The 18,198-nt window shown below is 36.5% G+C and overlaps 1 protein-coding gene and 1 long non-coding RNA gene across 2 annotated transcripts; one reads left to right on the plus strand and one right to left on the minus strand.

The window, feature by feature from the left end:
* Window positions 1-7,238: 7,238 nt before the first annotated feature.
* On the minus strand, window positions 7,239-9,925 carry LOC130461462 (uncharacterized). The gene is made up of 5 exons (XM_056829576.1): window positions 9,085-9,925; window positions 8,779-8,925; window positions 7,815-8,502; window positions 7,618-7,705; window positions 7,239-7,262 (listed from the first exon to the last, which is right to left on the minus strand). Exons 1-5 carry the CDS (start codon window positions 9,923-9,925, stop codon window positions 7,239-7,241), a joined length of 1,788 nt encoding a protein of 595 aa, XP_056685554.1.
* A 5,075-nt stretch (window positions 9,926-15,000) lies between these two features.
* On the plus strand, window positions 15,001-17,681 carry LOC130461283 (uncharacterized). Its single transcript, XR_008921729.1, has 3 exons — window positions 15,001-15,069; window positions 15,214-15,321; window positions 17,375-17,681. It is a non-coding gene; the product is annotated as an uncharacterized lncRNA (long non-coding RNA).
* The last annotated feature ends 517 nt before the right edge of the window (window positions 17,682-18,198 follow it).

The raw sequence follows: 18,198 nt of genomic DNA on the forward strand, positions 1-18,198 counted from the left end.
CTTTAAGTTCAATTCTAAATTCTAAGTCTCGTGGGTATCGCAAAGGGATTACTTGTTATTTCTTCAATGAAATTTCATGTGCAAGGTGGTTTAGTAGCAACCATCTAAATTTACTTGCATCGAATAGTGGGGTGAGAAGGCCCAAGAATGGCGCCAACTCTTCCCCTAGGTTGCGCTTAAATGTGTTCTTGTTGTGAGTAGGTTCGTTGTTGAACTAGTGCCTAGCCTTAGTAATGTCAGGTCCAACCAATATTAAAGTTAGCCTTTTTATTTATTCAGGAGAAGGGATATGGCTAACCAAGAGATTTCTGAAGTGGTTAGACAACTAGCTGAGGTAGTTCGAGACCTAGCTCAAACCAGAGCCAACCCAATGCCTGATCCGGCTGGGGAAATGTTTAAGAAAATAGCTCAAAGCAAGCCTCCACTCTATAGCGGAGAGATTGAACCTAGTGTGCTTGAGAACTGGTTGAGAGAGTTTGATAAACTCATAGTAGCTGTGAATTGCCCCGAAAACCTTAGGGTGAATAGTGTTGTGTACTACCTAAGAGGTGAAGCTGATTTATGGTGGCAACGATGTGAAAATACCCTTAAAGCCACACTTAACTTTAGATGGGAAGCATTCAAAACTGCACTAAGGAATAAGTTTTACCCACCTTATCTGAAAAAGCAAAAGGCGCAAGAGTTCATTGAACTCAAAATGGGAGGTCTGTCAGTGACGGAATACTATTCTAAGTTTATAGAGCTGTCTAGGTTTGCACCTGAAGTGGTGGCAACAAAAGAGCTTAGGGCTCAAAGATTTGAGAATGGTTTGACCATGGACTTACAGTTGTTGTTGTCTGGAGAGACCTTTACCTCATTAGACACCCTGTACGGAAAAGCTGCTCACATGTATGGGTTACAGCAAAGGAAGAATGGTAGTGCTGAAAAGAGAAAGGATGGTGGAAGCTCGAATCAAGGGAATAACCATCAGAATCAGGGGAATTTTAAGAAGCACAAAGGAAATGGGAATTTCCAGTTTAGGGCTAACAATGGTGGTAATCGCACCAACCAAGGTGGTGGAAATCAGTCTGGAAGGAATGGAGTACGGACCTACGAATGTAGGCGCTGTAACATGAATCACCCTGGAAAGGATTGTGATGGAAACTTGGTGACTTGTAGATTCTGTCAGAAGTTAGGCCATAGGGAGTATGAATGCTATTCTAAGAATGGAAAGCCTAACCAAGGTAATCACCAAGGCAATAACCGGAATAATCAGAACCGGAATTGTGGAAATGGAGGTGGAAACCAAAGGAACTGCCAAGGTGGTAACAATGGCAATAGCAATGGCAATCACCAGAACCATGGAAAGCCTGGAGGGAACCAACAGCAGAATGGGAACCGAAACAGCAATGGGAACACCAATGGAGGTGGCTATAACAAAGGAGTTGCCCAAGGAAAGTTGAATGTGATATCTAGGCAAGAAGCGGAGACTTCCTCTGGCGTCATAGCGGGTACTTTTTCTATTAATTCCGTTCTAGTTAAAGTTCTATTTTATTCTGGTGCGACTTATTCTTTTATATTAGTAGATGCTTTGGGGAAACTAGGGTTGAAAGGGCCTGAACCAATTGAGGTACCTATAGTCATACCTACTGGTAGTATAGTGAAGTGTACCAAAATTCATAGAGATGTGCCTTTGACCATAGCCAAGACCGTGTTCTTATCTAACCTAATCGAATTTGAGTTAGGAGAGCTAGATGTAATTCTAGGGATGGATTGGTTGGCCAAGTTTAAAGCCAAAATAGATTGTGAGAAGCAGAAGGTTAACTTGAGGTCTAGCCTAGGCAAAGTAGTGTCATATCGTCGTTTTGGTAAGCCTAAGAACATAGGAATCATCACGGCAATGGAACTCGTGAAGCCAGTCAATAAAGGGAACCCAGCCTTCTTATGTAATGTGAGGAACCTAGAGCATGTGATCAAGGATCAGCCTGAGGATATTGCAGTAGTCAATGAATTCCTTGATGTATTTCCAGAAGAGATCCCGGGGATGCCTCCCAATCGACCTATTGACTTTACCATAGATTTAGTGCCTGGAACCGCCCCTATTTCAAAAGCACCTTATCGAATGGCTCCAGCAGAAATGAATGAGTTAAAAAGCCAATTAGAGGATCTATTGGAGAAAGGTTATATTAGACCAAGTGCATCGCCTTGGGGAGCACCAGTTCTGTTTGTGAAGAAAAAGGATGGAAGTATGAGGCTCTGTATAGACTACAGGGAGCTCAATAAGGTCACAATCAAGAACAAGTATCCATTACCTAGGATAGAACACTACTAGAAAAACGACATTTAACGACGAACAATTTCGTCGTTAAAAGCCTTAATTTTCGTCGTTAAAACCTTTAACGACGGCCATGATGTTCGTTGTAACAGGCTCCGTCGTTATTGGCTTTAAAGACGATGTTCGTCGTTAATAATTAATGTTTCTTAACGACGAATTACCGTTTCGTCGTTACGTATTAACGACGGATTATCGGTTCGTCGTTAATAATTAACGACGGATTATTGTTTCGCCGTTAACTTTTAACGATGAAATCATAATTCGTCGTTAATAATTAACGACAAAGTTAAAACTTCATCGTTAAAAGTTAACGACGAAACAATAATCCGTCGTTAATTGTTAACGACGAACCGATAATCCGTCGTTAAATGCTTATTCACTATGATCAATTAAGCAATAACGACCAACATATCCCTTGTAAAATGTCCTTTCCAACGGGCCAAAAATTTGAATTTTTGGCAATAACGACCAACTATTCTGTCGTTAATATTGCAATCATAATTATATTATTTGCGCTTTTCAAAGCACCTACATTTTCCCTGTCCAACAATGTAGATAACTATAAATCAATTAAAAAAAATAAAATTTCATTACTCAAAATATTTTTGACAATAGAATTTCAAGTTATGTTAAATGAAAAATCACATCCCCTTGTCTTTAAATTCTAATAAAGATAAGTAATTCTTGTTCAATCTAAAAGAACAAAATAAAAATCTAACTAGTTGAAGTATTCTGTACGTCTTGGAGTGCCATCTTTTGAAAAGCGTTGCAAGAACACTTCTTTAAATGCATTAACCTCTTCTTCAACTGAACTCATGCGACTCTTCAGTGCATTGTTTTCTTCCTGTACCGTATCCACGCGATTGGTAAGAACATGATTTTGTTTGTTTGCCTCATTCAACTTAGATTGAAGTTCCGACCTACTAGGTTGTGGTCCTGATAATTCTTTAAGTGTTATTCCTCCTCCAAAACCCAAAACCCGATCACGAGACTTCGACTTAAACACCTTTTGTGCTACCTATATAAAGAAGCAAAAAAGTTAAATATCATGGCATGGGAAAGTAAAAATAAAACCAAAAAACATATAAATGATGAAAAAGTACCTGTACATGGGAAAGTGTTGGTTCTTCTTCCATTATTTTCTGAATTTCCTCCTACAACATATGTAACCATCTCAATTAGTATCATACACGGGTGGCTCTAATTAAAGGCCAATTGTCAAAGTTCTAATCTACTAGTTAAATTTCAAGATCCAACAATATTCTTTTAATTTAGTTCATTACTTTTGATGAGTCTGAGTGACAAAATTTTAGGATCATTATTTACCAACCTGTTCTTATAAGTTGTCTCGTTGTATAACAAAACAAAAATTTACCGGGCTACACCACTGAATATATGATTCTGATCCGTCTATTTTTCTCGCTAAGTTTGTGCTTTGACATTTGTGGAATACACTCAGTGTCGTTCTCCTAAATCTTTTGTTTTTTATTCATCTCTGCAGTTTTGCTCTCTTAGGGTCCCGTGAAAGTCACAGGTCATTATCATTTGTAACAATGACAAAGTGCTGTTCATGGCATCAATTCAATCTTGGGAGATAGGATATCCAGCATCAACAACAATGGGACACCTGAACCTGCAACAGCTTTCCTAGAGCGGTTGTCTGCACAGACACAGAAGTTGGAAGAACACTTGAATGGGAATTCTCATTTTTTTCAAGATGTTGATCTAGACTTTAACCTTGAAAATCCCGAGTCTGGTATTGAGGCTGCTCTAACAGCCTTGAGGAAGAAGGAGGAGGATCTACAAGAAGAAGAAAGAATGGTGATTTGGAACATGCTGAATTGAATCAAGCAAAGGAGGAATTAGAGCGTCGAGAGAAGGAAATTGCAGCAGCTTCTTCCAAGCAGGAGAAATTGGAGGAGGAGTTAAGACAGGCTAATATGAAGTTGATTTCACAGGCAAGACATGTAGAAGATATGAAATTTCTATTGAAGGAAAGAGAACAGGAGATTGCTGCATCACAGTCCATATTGCTGCCCAACTAGAAATAGAAAGTCAAAGAGGAAAGCTCAGAGTTGCAGAGGTTCTGAATAAGGATTTTGAGCTTGATCTATCATTGAAGAGGGGTCTATTGATGAATCTACTGGGGGAATAGGATGAGGAGAAGTGTTCTTTGCAAAAAGTAACCAGTGAAGTGTCTACTCTTCGAGAGGAGATGAATTTGAAGAACAGTGAATTTGAAGAAAACAACAATCTTCTGGAAGTGAAGGAAAAAGAATTGGTAGAGGCTAAACTAGAAATTCAGCACTTAATATCTGAACAGAAGTCTCTATTAGACCTATTAAGCAATAACTGATATGTTGCAGTTGGGATGATTAGACCTATTAAGGTTTCTTTATTGCAAAGTCGCATAACAGCAACCAATACTGGGAAATAGATGAGCAGATAATAGGTCTAATCCTGCTTTTACTAACTTCTGCTCAATTGTTTTCGTTGTGTAAATAGTTGTTGTAAGCTGACTGTAATTCCAGTATTTAGATAAGGGGATTAGTGGTAGTGAGCTATGTACATGGTCAAGAACAAGAACTGGATTTATTCTTTCAGGTCAATGCAACTCGTATACCGGTTTAGTATAACATAGGTAAAAAAATCAACTCGTATACCGGTTTAGTATAACATGAATGATGAGAAAGATAATAAACAACTAAATGAAACTTTGAATACCAACCAGAAAAAAAAAGGCAGCATTGTTAGATAACTACTCATTCCATTTAGCAGTTTGCAAAGCTTGGAAATGAATAATCACATTATATCTAACTATTAGCAGTTTGCAAAGTTTATTCTAATGAAAACGTAGTTTATTTCACCATAAAGCTAACATAGGTGAGAAAAGACATACATATTTTTGTGTCGTTTCTGCATTTGGGAGGTTAGTGCCTTTCTTGCGAGTTGCGTGGAATACATCTACCAAAGTTGGTTTTTCCCCCTTATTCGCTCCCTTCCATAAAACAACAAAGCACCAATAGTTAAATATACTTTATCCACATATATCTCAAAAAACACAAAATAATACTTTAATTATCTTTCTCACCAATTCATCCCAAATGATTTGTCTAGTAGGCTTGCTCCCTGTTCGATGCATTAGCTCTTTTGCATAACTGTGCCTATTTTCAGAGTTCCTTGCACTCCTTTCCTGTAATTTATTTAAGTATTATCATCATTGCATATATAAGAAACAAAAGCATATCATGTATTTAAGTGAATTTACCTTAAACTTTTCGTCAGAATAAACCTCATTTATAAGCCACTTCCAATCCTTATCGTCAAGTCCACTAGGCGGCTCACCTTTGTATGCAGCTTCTAAGGTGATTTCCTTTTTAGTGACATTATTCCTTAACAAGTCTGACCTCCAGTTTGTCCATAACTCTCTCATATGGCCAAGGACATGTTGCTTGTAAATGTCCATGCTTTTATTAGTGAAGACATCCTAATGTAAAAGAAATATCTATGTTACACAATAAACATCTAATAATTTAATAAAAAACAGTGATTTGTTTTCACCAAATAATAATTCTTTTCTTGCCAATGAAAATGCAATGCACCATACCAACACTCACGCTGAAAGTGTATGCAAGAAGAAACAAGAAAAGGCAACCAGCAGTAGAGGACAAAGGAGCAGCAGAGAGAACTACAACAGCCTTGGCAGAGGGGTGGAACGACCTCCCTTAGTGGACGCAGTCCTGATGTTCATTAATTGCTTATGTCCTAGTCATTTCTGCTTAATTACTTTTGTCTTATTATTACAAATAACTTCCTCTATTTCTTGCTGTTACTCTACTGTGACAATTCTGGTATGCTTGGAATTTCCGAGTTCAACACTTCAGCCGCGTTCAGCCTAAGAAGCTGAAATAATTTCAATGGAAGTCACTTCAGTTTATTCCTTTGTTTTTTCCTACTTTATTCTTGCTATTCTCTCTTATGCTCTTGGTTAACAAGTTCATTATCAGATTCTTAAGGCATCAGCTTATTAAAAAAAATCCAGTTGACATCATTTTCCCTAGGAAATACGGTGTAGTTTTGCAGTGATATACAGGTTCTAAGCTATCCCTGTTGATTTTTCATTCTCAAGATTCATCTATTCAAACAATTGAACAATCAACACCCCGCCAAATCGTTATTGACATAAATTTGCAAGGCTTGTGAGTGATAAACGATGCCATTATAGCATCCACTTTAGACTAACACACAGCAAAGTTCAAACTTCATACTTCATGAGAACTGCATTTTATATTATTTAAATATTGATGATGGGATATTAATTAATTTCGACTACCAACATAATCAAAAAACTTTTTTTTGGACCCACCTGTGTACAATCCCCAGCCACAGTTCATACGGAGTATTCAATTATAATTCTAATTAGCAGTTCAAAGAACACACGTCTTGCAACTTAGCTATCTAAAAAACAGGTAACTATTCCCTCTTCCTGAATTTCTAATTAGCAGTTCAAATAACAAAATTGAGGAAGGGATGATCCAGAGGCACAGACAGACACAACACTCACAGTGCTCTATCATGCCTCACCTTCAGTCAGAACAACAACCACACCACCACACAGAAAAAACAAACATGTCAACAAAAACATAGTAGGCCCAAACTGAAAGTTACATGTCTAATTACATTCTTACCGTGACGGCACTCCACATGTGTTCCTTTTCTTTATCTCCAATATCATCCCATTTGTGCACTCTCACCGGGCAAATGTTTGTATCTCGCACTATAATCCCCAAATGCCGTGCAAATACTTTATGATTCGTTCCAACAGCTCTATTGTTGTAGAAAGTAATCTCCAACTTCTCATCGGGTTTAAGCTTGGCAATTTCCTTGCATTTGTTTCTTCCCCTCTTTTTCTGATTCACGTTCTTCACAGTGGAAGAAGAGCCAACACCTTCAACAAAAACAAATAATCAATAAAAGTATTAAGTATATAGGATAATCAAGGAAATTTTAAAAAGATAAACCATTACCGTTCACATCTTCTTGAATTGTTTGAGATATCTCTATCTCATTGACATGTTCCTTTTCAATTCTGTCTTCACAAGCCTTGTTATCATGGTTATCAAAGTTCTCGTTTCCATTTTGAATGTGCATATCCTCATCTTCTTGATTAGTTCAGTTATGTTCGTTCAAAACTTATCAGTTCTGTTCTGATCAGATCAGGACTAATCAGAACTGTTCTGTTCTGTTCTGAACAGTTCTGATCAGATCAGAACAGTTCAGTTCTTGTACAATTCAGTACTTACTTCCATCTTGAGCCAACTTTTAAAGTTTTTGCACCATTCCTCTTCAGAGATTCCAGGATTCGTCAATGCTTGTATTTCAGAATACTCTCTGTGAATATATTAATAAAAATTCATTTGAAGTGACAAACTTTATAAAAAAAAAGAAAAGGAAGTTATTAAGAAAAGTGAAATTAACTTAATAAAACTCGTTCTCTTACCTAAGAAAAGGCTGAACCTCATCACAATTCTTCAAAATATAAATGTGAGCGTCATCCAATTCCCCCTTCTCAAGATCTCTAACACTTGCATCCCCTAGGCTTCGACCAGAATGACTAAAAATAGGCAGGGTATCATCATGACCTTGGCTATTTTCATAATTTCGATCAAGTCGATTAAATCGGGTCTCTATACTCTGCATATACCTAGAGCAACGATTCATGCACTCTTCTGCTACATAGCCCTCCGCAATCGAAGCCTCCGGATGAGCCCTATTCCTTATGTAAGACTTCAGCTTATACATGTATTGTTCTATTGGATACATCCATCTGCACTGAACTGGCCCTCCCATTATAGCTTCGTTAGCTAAGTGGATAGGTAAATGCATCATCACATCAAAGAAGGAAGGAGGAAAAACCTTCTCCAATTTGCAGAGAGTTATAGGAATTTGGGACTCTAGTTGCTTCAAATCATCCACATTAAGTACTTTCGCACATAATAAAGTAAAGAACAATGACAACTCAATTAATGCTTCAAGTACAAGTGGAGTGAGAAGACCACGTATTGCTAAAGGAAGAAGATGCTCAAGTATTACATGACAATCGTGGCTCTTCAAACCCGAAATCTTAGCTTCCTTCGAGTTTACACAATAAGATATATTTGATGAAAAACCATCAGGGACTTTTAGCTCTTTCAAAAAGTTACAGAATGTTTATTTTTCGGAGGAGGAAAAAGTATATGGAGCTGGAGGCATCTTCCATTTGTCCCCTACTTTGATAGGGTGCAATGTAGGCCGCAACCCCAAATCTTTCAAGTCATGACGTGATTTTAAAGTGTCTTTTGTCTTCCCTTGAATATTCATTATTGTCCCAAGAACACTATCACATATGTTCTTCTCAATGTGCATCACGTCTAAATTGTGTCATAAGAGATTAGTCTTCCAGTATGGAAGTTCAAAGAAAATACTTTTCTTATTCCAAGTGTCCCTCCTAACTTCATGAGATATTTTTGTCTTCACACTTGGATCCTTAGACAATATAATGTTCTCGAGATCCTCAAGTTCATTAAGAATATCATCTATTGAAGAAGGTTGTGGAGGTCCTTCACGCTCGACTGTTCCATCAAATGATTTCTTATCCTTTCTCTATCTATGATTCATTGGCAAATAGCAGCGATGACGCATATAGCATTCCTTTCTTCCGTGAGGTAGCCTCATTGACCGAGTATCCCTAAGACAACAAGGGCATGCTAGATACCCCTTAGTGCTCCAACCAGATAACATCGCATAGGCTGGAAAATCATTAATGGTCCACATTAAAGCTGCACGTAGCTGAAAATGACGTTGCGTTGCTGCATCAAAGGTCTCCACACCAACTTCCCACAGATCTTTCAATTCCTCAATTAGAGGCTGCAAATATACGTCAATTGCATCACCAGGACCTTTAGGACCCGGAATAAGCATTGACAAAATCATATTAGACTGCTTCATACAAAGTTCAGGAGGCACATTATACGGAATAAGGATAACAGGCCATATACTATATGATGTTTTTGAATTTGCAAAGGGTTGAAAACCATCACTAGCAAGCCCGAGCCTGACATTTCGAGGGTCTGATGCAAAATTAGGATGCTCTGTGTCAAATGACTCCCAAGCCGTTCCGTCAACTGGATGTCTCATTGTACCACCTTTCTTCTTTTTCACATGATGCCATGTCATCAAAGAAGCAGTCTTGGAGCACATAAATAGTCTTTGCAACCTCGGTTTTAATGGAAAGTATCGTAGTGTCTTCTGAGGTATTCTCTTACCATTCGATTTACACTTCTCTTCCCCATTGTGTTTGTTACTCTTCCATCTTGATGCACCACATATGTCACAGGCATTCAACTTCTCATTCTCCTTCCAATAAAGCATGCAATCATTGACACATGCATCAATTTTTTGATATGACAAACCAAGGTCTTTCATTACCTTCTTAGACTTATTATAAGACTTTGGCAAATTTGATCCCTTGGGAAGAAGATCCTCCTTTAAGAAATCTAAGAGCATGGTAAATGATTCGTTGGTCCAACGACCCAAAGTCTTAATATGAAGAAGTTTTAAGAGGGCAGACATTCTAGAACTCTTGCAACCTTCATAAACCGGATCTTGAGAATCCTTCAACAAGTTATAAAACCTTTAGGCATCTGCATTTGGTTCCTCAAGATTACTATCATTCAAGGAAGAACCAACATTATTGCACTCGGAATATAAATCCCGAATAATACCAAGCATTTCATCTAACTCGTTTCCATTTTCTTCCGCGATATTATCACTAGTAGAAAAATATTTATTTGCTGCTATGCGTTAGTGGCGTTAATTCAAAAACGCCTCTAACTAAATGATAAAATGGAGGAATCAGGTGAAGGAGCATTCATTGGCGGTGTTAGTTTTAATTATAACGCCTCGAATCGGTGTTAATTTTTAGTTAGCGGCGTCTTCATGTATAACGCTGCAGTGTTCTAGCTCCCAATGCAGGAACAAAATTTCACCCCGCGCATAATTCTTTGTTTAGGTTCTCGTCATTTCATAAAACCTCCTCCCTAAACTGGGTCTGACTCTGAACTCTTTCTTCACCAGTGAGTCTCGCCGGAAAAATGAAGCTTGAGATTCATCTCCACCGTCATTGTCTGGCCTTCGAACTCATATCCACCGTCGCTGTTCTTACTAAAGGTAAATTATGCTTCCACTCGTCTCTCCTCCTCCTTGCCATTTTATCCGTTCAATTACTATATTCCCCTTGTTTCAGTCTCTCAATTTTACATGAATATGTTTGAATTATCGAATTATTTCTCTCTTGCTCTCCCCTCTCCTATCTCCCGCTGAAACTGTAAAACCCTAATTATCAATTTCAAATTTTCGCTTAAAAACCTTAAAAATCCTTCGAATTTGAGGTCAGGTAATTTCGTGTGTCTAATTTATTATGAAAATTTGATTTTTAGGTCAGGTGCTTGGAAGAAAGAGGACCTCAAATTTGAGAGAAACACGAGTTTTATTCCAGTAAGACATACTTTTACTTGCTAAAACATGAGTTTTACTTTAATTGTCTATTTATATTTTCTGGGTTTGGTTTGAAATGAGTGCAGAAATCAGGGAGGTTGTTGCAACATCAAGTGCTATAATATGATTCAGAAGGTGAATTTTTAAATTGAAGTTATTAATTTTTGTTGTTCTGATAATTAACTTGAGTGAGTTGTTATGGTATCGTTATTTTGTTTCAACTTTCATTATCTCTTGCTGTTGGATCTTTTCAATACACTAAATTATGGTGATTTAGCAAGTACTTAGTTCTACTTTAGGTGATTAAAATTAAACAATCAAATGATTGAGAAAATTTGGACTTATACAACTTTTTCTTGTACGACTACTGATTATGGTGATATAAAGTCTAAAGAATGTATGTACATACTGTAGTATATTAAGTTTTGATATTGTAGTGGTAGTGTTGGACACTGTTGTTTGATTGTTATTGTTGAGGAACATATGAGTTATATTACACGGTTATATTGTTCATTGTTGCTCTTTGGAACTAGACGTCGGCAATACAAGAGTATAGAGTAATACACTTAGCTTAAATCTGAGGTTTCAATCCCCTTGTTTTATAAATGTATCTTGGCGGTGCTTAAATTTTTAGTATCTTTACCAGGAAGGGGAAAAAGTGTCTTGTGGTAGGTGATAAGTCTTGCTACTTCGTTGAATCTTAGCCCAGAAACACACCTGACTAATCAATTTTCAGAAGGCGACAAAGGGTGTGTCCCTCATCTCTCTGTGTAAAGTAGGTCGCAGTTCAGATAGTTGAGTCTGCTCTTTAGCTAGAAGTCTTATTGTGGAAGAAGTTTATTAGAACCTATCTTTATTTATTGTTGGAGGTTGCTAAATTTTGATTGCATATGTAGGAGTATCATACTAGCTCACTGTAGGACAAAAGAACTCAATTACCAGCTTTTCTGGTTTAGTTTTGAGCAGCATATTGTAGAGATTTGAAGAAATTAAACAACTCCTGAAATAGATTGGCATTTGTTGCTTCTGATGTATTGTGATGTTGATGTCTGATGTATTGTTGCTTCTACTATACTGTGTTGTTGCTATCTGTTGTTGTTGTTGTTATACTATGCTGTTATTATGAGATGTTATTGCTGCTATGCACAATCTGTTGTTGATGTTGTTGTTGTTCTAAGTTGTAGCATCTGCTGTTATGCACAAGTTATTGCTGGTATAGATTTAGATAACTTTTACACTTCTTTTCGTATTATTTATCTACTATGTTTCAGCTAGGAACGTCTTTCTTGGGTGGTCTTTGGCAAGATACAATTACCAATTGGTTGCATGGTGCTGTGTTGTACTTCTGTCTCTAACTTATTACTTTCCATGTCCTACTTAGATGACTCCCAAACTATGGATTTCCCCTTTAATAGCATCCAAAAGCTTCACCTACCTCCTCTCATTAGTTCTAATGTAGGCTAAGCTTTACTGCGGACAAGTCCCAGAATAATTTAGAGCTTTATTATTTGTGATTTGTGACAACATGCCCCCTTTGCCTTTATGCTCCTAGGTTATTCATGGGTGTTGTATATAACGCCAGTACACTTTGACTACTGTTTACAGGGTTTTATTAGCTTTAAACTGGTTTATATCAGCTGGATAATGGCCTGATATATGAGACTAGCTCTGAGGAGAGCTAATATGACCCTAGGTTTTATTGGCTTTAAACTGATTCAGGTGTTGTCTATTAACTGGTCTTTGCCAGGAGAAGGCTGCTCTGTTTTTTTTTAGCAGAAGATACAAACACACAAAGGAAGAATCACCCATATTTTCTAGCTTTTTGAGACAGATCATGGGCAAACTTAACTCTATTTCTACTACATTTGACAATGGAGCAGTGTTCAAAACTATCAGCTATCATTCTAATCTCACTGCAAATTGAAACCAGTTCTAATCTACATTCAGGAAACTCCCTTAATGCTTTAATACTGTTGTACCAATCAGTGAGAATTGTTAAACATCGAACTTGAAGAGATACAGCTTTCTGCATACCAGCCAAAATTGCCTTCATTTTAGATTGTCCAGCATTTACTGCTTGTACTCTCTGACCATCTGCACACACAATTCTTCCATTTACTTCTATACCCCATCCTACTGCAGCAATCATACTCCCTTTCTTCTTTAAGTGTTTCCATGCCCCATCAACAATAAGTACATCTGCATTATCATCAGATAAACCTTTTAGAATCAGCCTGTTTTCATTAGTGCTAGACCAATCTGTTTCTGAATGTGTATTCTTCCTTTTGAAAGTCATGTTGCGCATTCTATCTGCTTCAATTGCTTCTTTCAAAAACATTTGACTTGTTTCAATTATCTGCAATGGATCAAAAGAAGTGCCTCAGAAAATAATACAGTTTCTATGAATCCAGATGATGATGCTTCAAAGTTAGTTGATTTTCAGAAGATCATGAACTTTTCTTCTGAATTTGAGACTGTTTTAAAGGAGGTTATGTTCATTTCTGAATCTGATAAGAATGATGAAATATTAAACAACTTTGCTGATAACGTGGAGGTGCACTTTGCTGTGAGGAAAAAGAGAGAAATGCTGGCAAATGCTAGACAGTTGATTCTACGATGTGACTTTACTGTTCCAGAAGTAAGTCTCATTCAACCTGTCTTATATCTTTGTGCTCATCTGCTGGAATTACGTACTAACAATTAGCTCTCAGGAGTTTAGCAGCAAAGGACCTAAGTTCATAAATAACACATACAATGATTGTGCTGTCAATTTGCTTTTTTCGTCAAAGAGGTGTATAGTGTCCCTTGCTGCTTGTCAGTTGATGAAGTTGGTGCATCAAACACTTCAAGTAAGATAGTTATTTCTGGCTATTATTCTGACTTGTTCACTTGTTTATATTATCATTATGTATAATCACACTAAGCTTTCATTTTGGCAAATTATGATAGAATGTGATACATGGATCATTCTGATTAGCGGATAAACCCCATGAAATGTTAAACTTGACATGTTTAAGAGTTACTTCACATGAACATTTTTCTTCACCATTTTATCACAGTTATACCTATTAGTTTTGCTTCGTGAACATTTTGCTTCATTTAGACCCATTAGTTTCTGAAATGGAAACTATTTTGTGTTATGATCATCTATTATGATACAACTAGGTTTATTTTTTTTGACTGTTGGTTAATTAAATAGAAATTGTGTTAGTTGAGATTTTAAGGGTGTTAATTGCAAAATTGCAATGCTGCTTTTTTCTTGAAGTATGCTCACTTTTAGGAAGCTTCATTTGCAAATACTGTTATTAGGATTAGGTTATGGTTCTTGGCTTCCTATTGGAGTTACCTGATGCAGTTTTTATACAGCGTGGAACAGGCTTGTCAACTCCCCTGAACACATCTTCTACGCGGCAAATGAAATCTGCAGAAGATCTGGCTGAATATTTGAAAAATTTCCGTGCAGACAACATTGTGAACAATGTTGAATTCATTAGAGAGAGCATTGTTCCAGAAGCTGGGCCTTGGACTATCTTGGGTCAGGTGTAAATTGACTTAGGTACTTGTCTCTTGATTGTTTTGCATGATTTCATGCATAGTTTGCGAGTACAGACACTGTATATTTTGCAATGTTCCATGTATTGTTTATCTTAACTAAGTTTTAACTAGTATTTGTTCCCCATAACCTTTCCATGCTTGATCCAACTTTTCACAGTCTAGTGGAAAGAAGTGTATTTATAGAGTAAACAAAAGAATGTTCGTGTGTGTTTTCTATTCTTTTGATCCTAGGTATTTAGGATTCATGTCATCTTTTTATTCTATTTTGAGATCTCTGCCTGTGTAGTTTGCATACTAATTGTTGAGCTCCTTGTCACTATTTAGTCATAAAAATTAATGACCCTAATTATATACCGTAATTCTTTAGTCTTCCCAATTTCTTCTTTTCTTTGTTCGTTCCCTTAATTCCTCTGTTTTTCACAGGCTTAAGAGAGCCTGGGATCCTGTTATAACTCCAGGTGCACAAAAGCAACTCAGTTATTACTTTCTGAATGCAGTAAGTAAAACCAATACATGTAAGGTTGTAATTCAAGTACACTGACTCTATTATTTACTTGGTATGACAATTATTTGCTTGAAACTTTCATAGATGGCTGTTTGATAATTGGGGGGGTTTCAACACGAACCCACTATATGCGATACTTCATGAGGTGATTTACTGCCAAGTAAGTTTAGTCTCTATCAGTATAGATTTTTTTTAAATAATAAAAACAAGCCGCCCGCATGCATACATTGGAGCATAAATGCTTGCTTCTGCATGTCTAGCAAAGATTTCATGATAATCATGATTAATGTTTTCGATTCTGCAGGGTGTTCCATCTCAGTGGGCTGCTCAAAGAATAAGGGAGGCCAACGGAAGCAAGTTTGACGCAATCAAAGCAGCAAAAGAAGGGCGTCCTGTATATTTTACGGGAGAGGTAACTTTCTGGAGATTCTATTTCATAATTATGTAGTGTAGTAAACTAGTAATCATTGGGATATAACGTATGCTCAGTTCTGGTAATGGGCTGAAGCTAATGCTACAACTACAATTATAGTATGTTAGTATTACTTCTGGACTTCAAGGAGATATTTCATATTCTTATCCAAGAATTGACCATAGACTGTTAATAATACTCGAGTGCCTTATTATATTGCTTAACCATGCGAACTGATCGAGCTCTTTGAATTTGATATTTTGATTTAACAAGCACCACACAGAAGTACATGGTTTACAGTTTGTATCTGTTTACTAATTTCTTAACACCACACAGAAGTACATGGTTATGGTTAGTATTGTCATATACTGGAGTTCACATTATATGCATCAATAATTCTTTGATTTCCAATGAACCTAAGAGAACAGGTCTTGCATAAAATTAAAAATAGTTGTCTGTTTAAGCATGAAACAGAAAATTTAAATCTCAAATGTTAAAGATAAGAAGGAATGACAGTTTCCTGGGAGAATATTCATATCGGCGCAGTTGAAAGAAACAAAACACAAGCTTTGTTCTGATCAGACTTTCAATTCTGACCAGTTTCAGACTTTCAGTTCTGATCAGTTCAAGCTTTGTTCAAAGTTGACCAGGATTGACTTTTTTGAGATTTTGGTCAAAGTTGACCAGCGTTGCAGTGTGGAGGTAAGCTAATACTAAGTATATTAAAAATTAAAAGGGTTTAGAATACCAATCTAAGTTCACGGGTTAGAGTTGGGAGCAAAAACGACTATAACACTCAAAATATGACCTATAATGATCAATAAAGCCTTAAACGCGCATAACTTGACCAAAGTAGATGAGAATGAGTCTAAGTAACCTAATACTAAGTATATTAAACATTTAAAGGGTTTAGAATACCAATCTAACTTCACGGGTTAGAGTTGGGAGCAAAAACGACTATAACAGTCAAAATATGACCTATAATGATCAATAAAGCCTTAAACGCGCATAACTTGACCAAAGTAGATGAGAATGAGTCTAAGTAACCTAATACTAAGTATATTAAACATTTAAAGGGTTTAGAATACCAATCTAAGTTCGCGGGTTAGAGTTGGGAGCAAAAACGACTATAACAGTCAAAATATGACCTATAATGATCATTAAAGCCTTAAACACGCATAACTTGACCAAAGTAGATGAGAATGAGTCTAAGTAACCTAATACTAAGTATATTAAACATTTAAAGGGTTTAGAATACCAATCTAAGTTCACGGGTTAGAGTTGGGAGCAAAAACGACTATAACAATCAAATATGACCTATAATGATCAATAAAGCCTTAAACGCGCATAACTTGACCAAAGTAGATGAGAATGAGTCTAAGTAACCTAATACTAAGTGTATTAAACATTTAAAGGGTTTATAATACCAATCTAACTTCACAGGTTTGAGTTGGGAGCAAAAACGACTATAACAGTCAAAATATGACCTATAATGATCAATAAAGCCTTAAACGCGCATAACTTGACCAAAGTAGACGAGAATGAGTCTAAGTAACCTAATACTAAGTATATTAAACATTTAAAGGGTTTAGAATACCAATCTAAGTTCACGGGTTAGAGTTGGGAGCAAAAACGACTATAATAGTCAAAATATGACCTATAATGATCAATAAAGCCTTAAACGCACATAACTTAACCAAAGTAGATGAGAATGAGTCTAAGTAACCTAATACTAAGTATATTAAACATTTAAAGGGTTTAGAGTACCAATCTAAGTTCGCGGGTATGACATTTATTGTCATGAATATGACTATAACAGTCAAAATATGACCTTTATTGTTTAAGTGGACTAAGTTTTATTGATGGAAAGACACACGATTTTTGGTTGCTTTATTGTCATGAATAATGTTGTTGTCATGTTGTCAAGGTTCTTGATTCTAAGGGTTTTCGCCCTTCCATGCTTAGCCATGGTTCGAGGACCTAGGAGACAAAAACTTTTTAGATCATCTAACCGAAGATAACTAATTTTATGATATATATATTATTTTGTTAGGTTTGCACATCACTGAGTGGAGATCCTTTCACCGATGAGAAATTTGATGAAATACGAGACAAATGGGCATCATACTTCACCGAACATTGTGTGTAATTAACGCTTCATCGATTTCTTTTTGTGGATGTTTCATGCTATTAAAATCATATATAATTGCCTTATTATATTTTTGGTGCAATTTTGTAACGTATGAAGTGTAAAAGATATAGTTATTATAGACTTGAAACTATTAGGTGGTTTATTTTTGTAAACATATGATGTTTAACTTATATGTAAAAATCAAAGTTTCTTGGAAGTTATTGGTGGTTGATGACACTTTTGGACGTTGTATAAATGTGGCGTGAGTACAGGTTGTATATTTTTGGGATTGTTGAATATAAAAATAATATATTATTTATCAAAAAAAGTTACACATTATTTGCGGCGTTTAAACTCCCGCAATTTTACCAAAGTTTGAGGCGTTTAGGTAGAAGCGCCGCAATACAATACTATTCATTTGAGGCGTTTTTTCTGCATTACGCCGCAAATGAATGATTAATTTGAGGCGTTTTTTAACGCCGCAAATCAATACCATTCATTTGCTGCCACTCTATTTGCTGCTACGCCTAAAACGCCGCTAATGAATATAAAAGTGACGCCTCAAATGAATGTTTTTCTACTAGTGTATCATCCCCATCATCATCCCCATCATCATCCCCATCACACACAAGTTGAGGCTCTTGCTCCAACCTTTCCCCGTGATGAAACCAAAAGGTGTACCTTTTGACTACTCCATAAACTAGAAGATGTTATCTCACTTTTTCTCGGTCCCCAAACTCACCATT

This window comes from Spinacia oleracea, chromosome 5 (assembly GCF_020520425.1).
Source record: "Spinacia oleracea cultivar Varoflay chromosome 5, BTI_SOV_V1, whole genome shotgun sequence".
Lineage (NCBI taxonomy): Eukaryota > Viridiplantae > Streptophyta > Magnoliopsida > Caryophyllales > Amaranthaceae > Spinacia > Spinacia oleracea.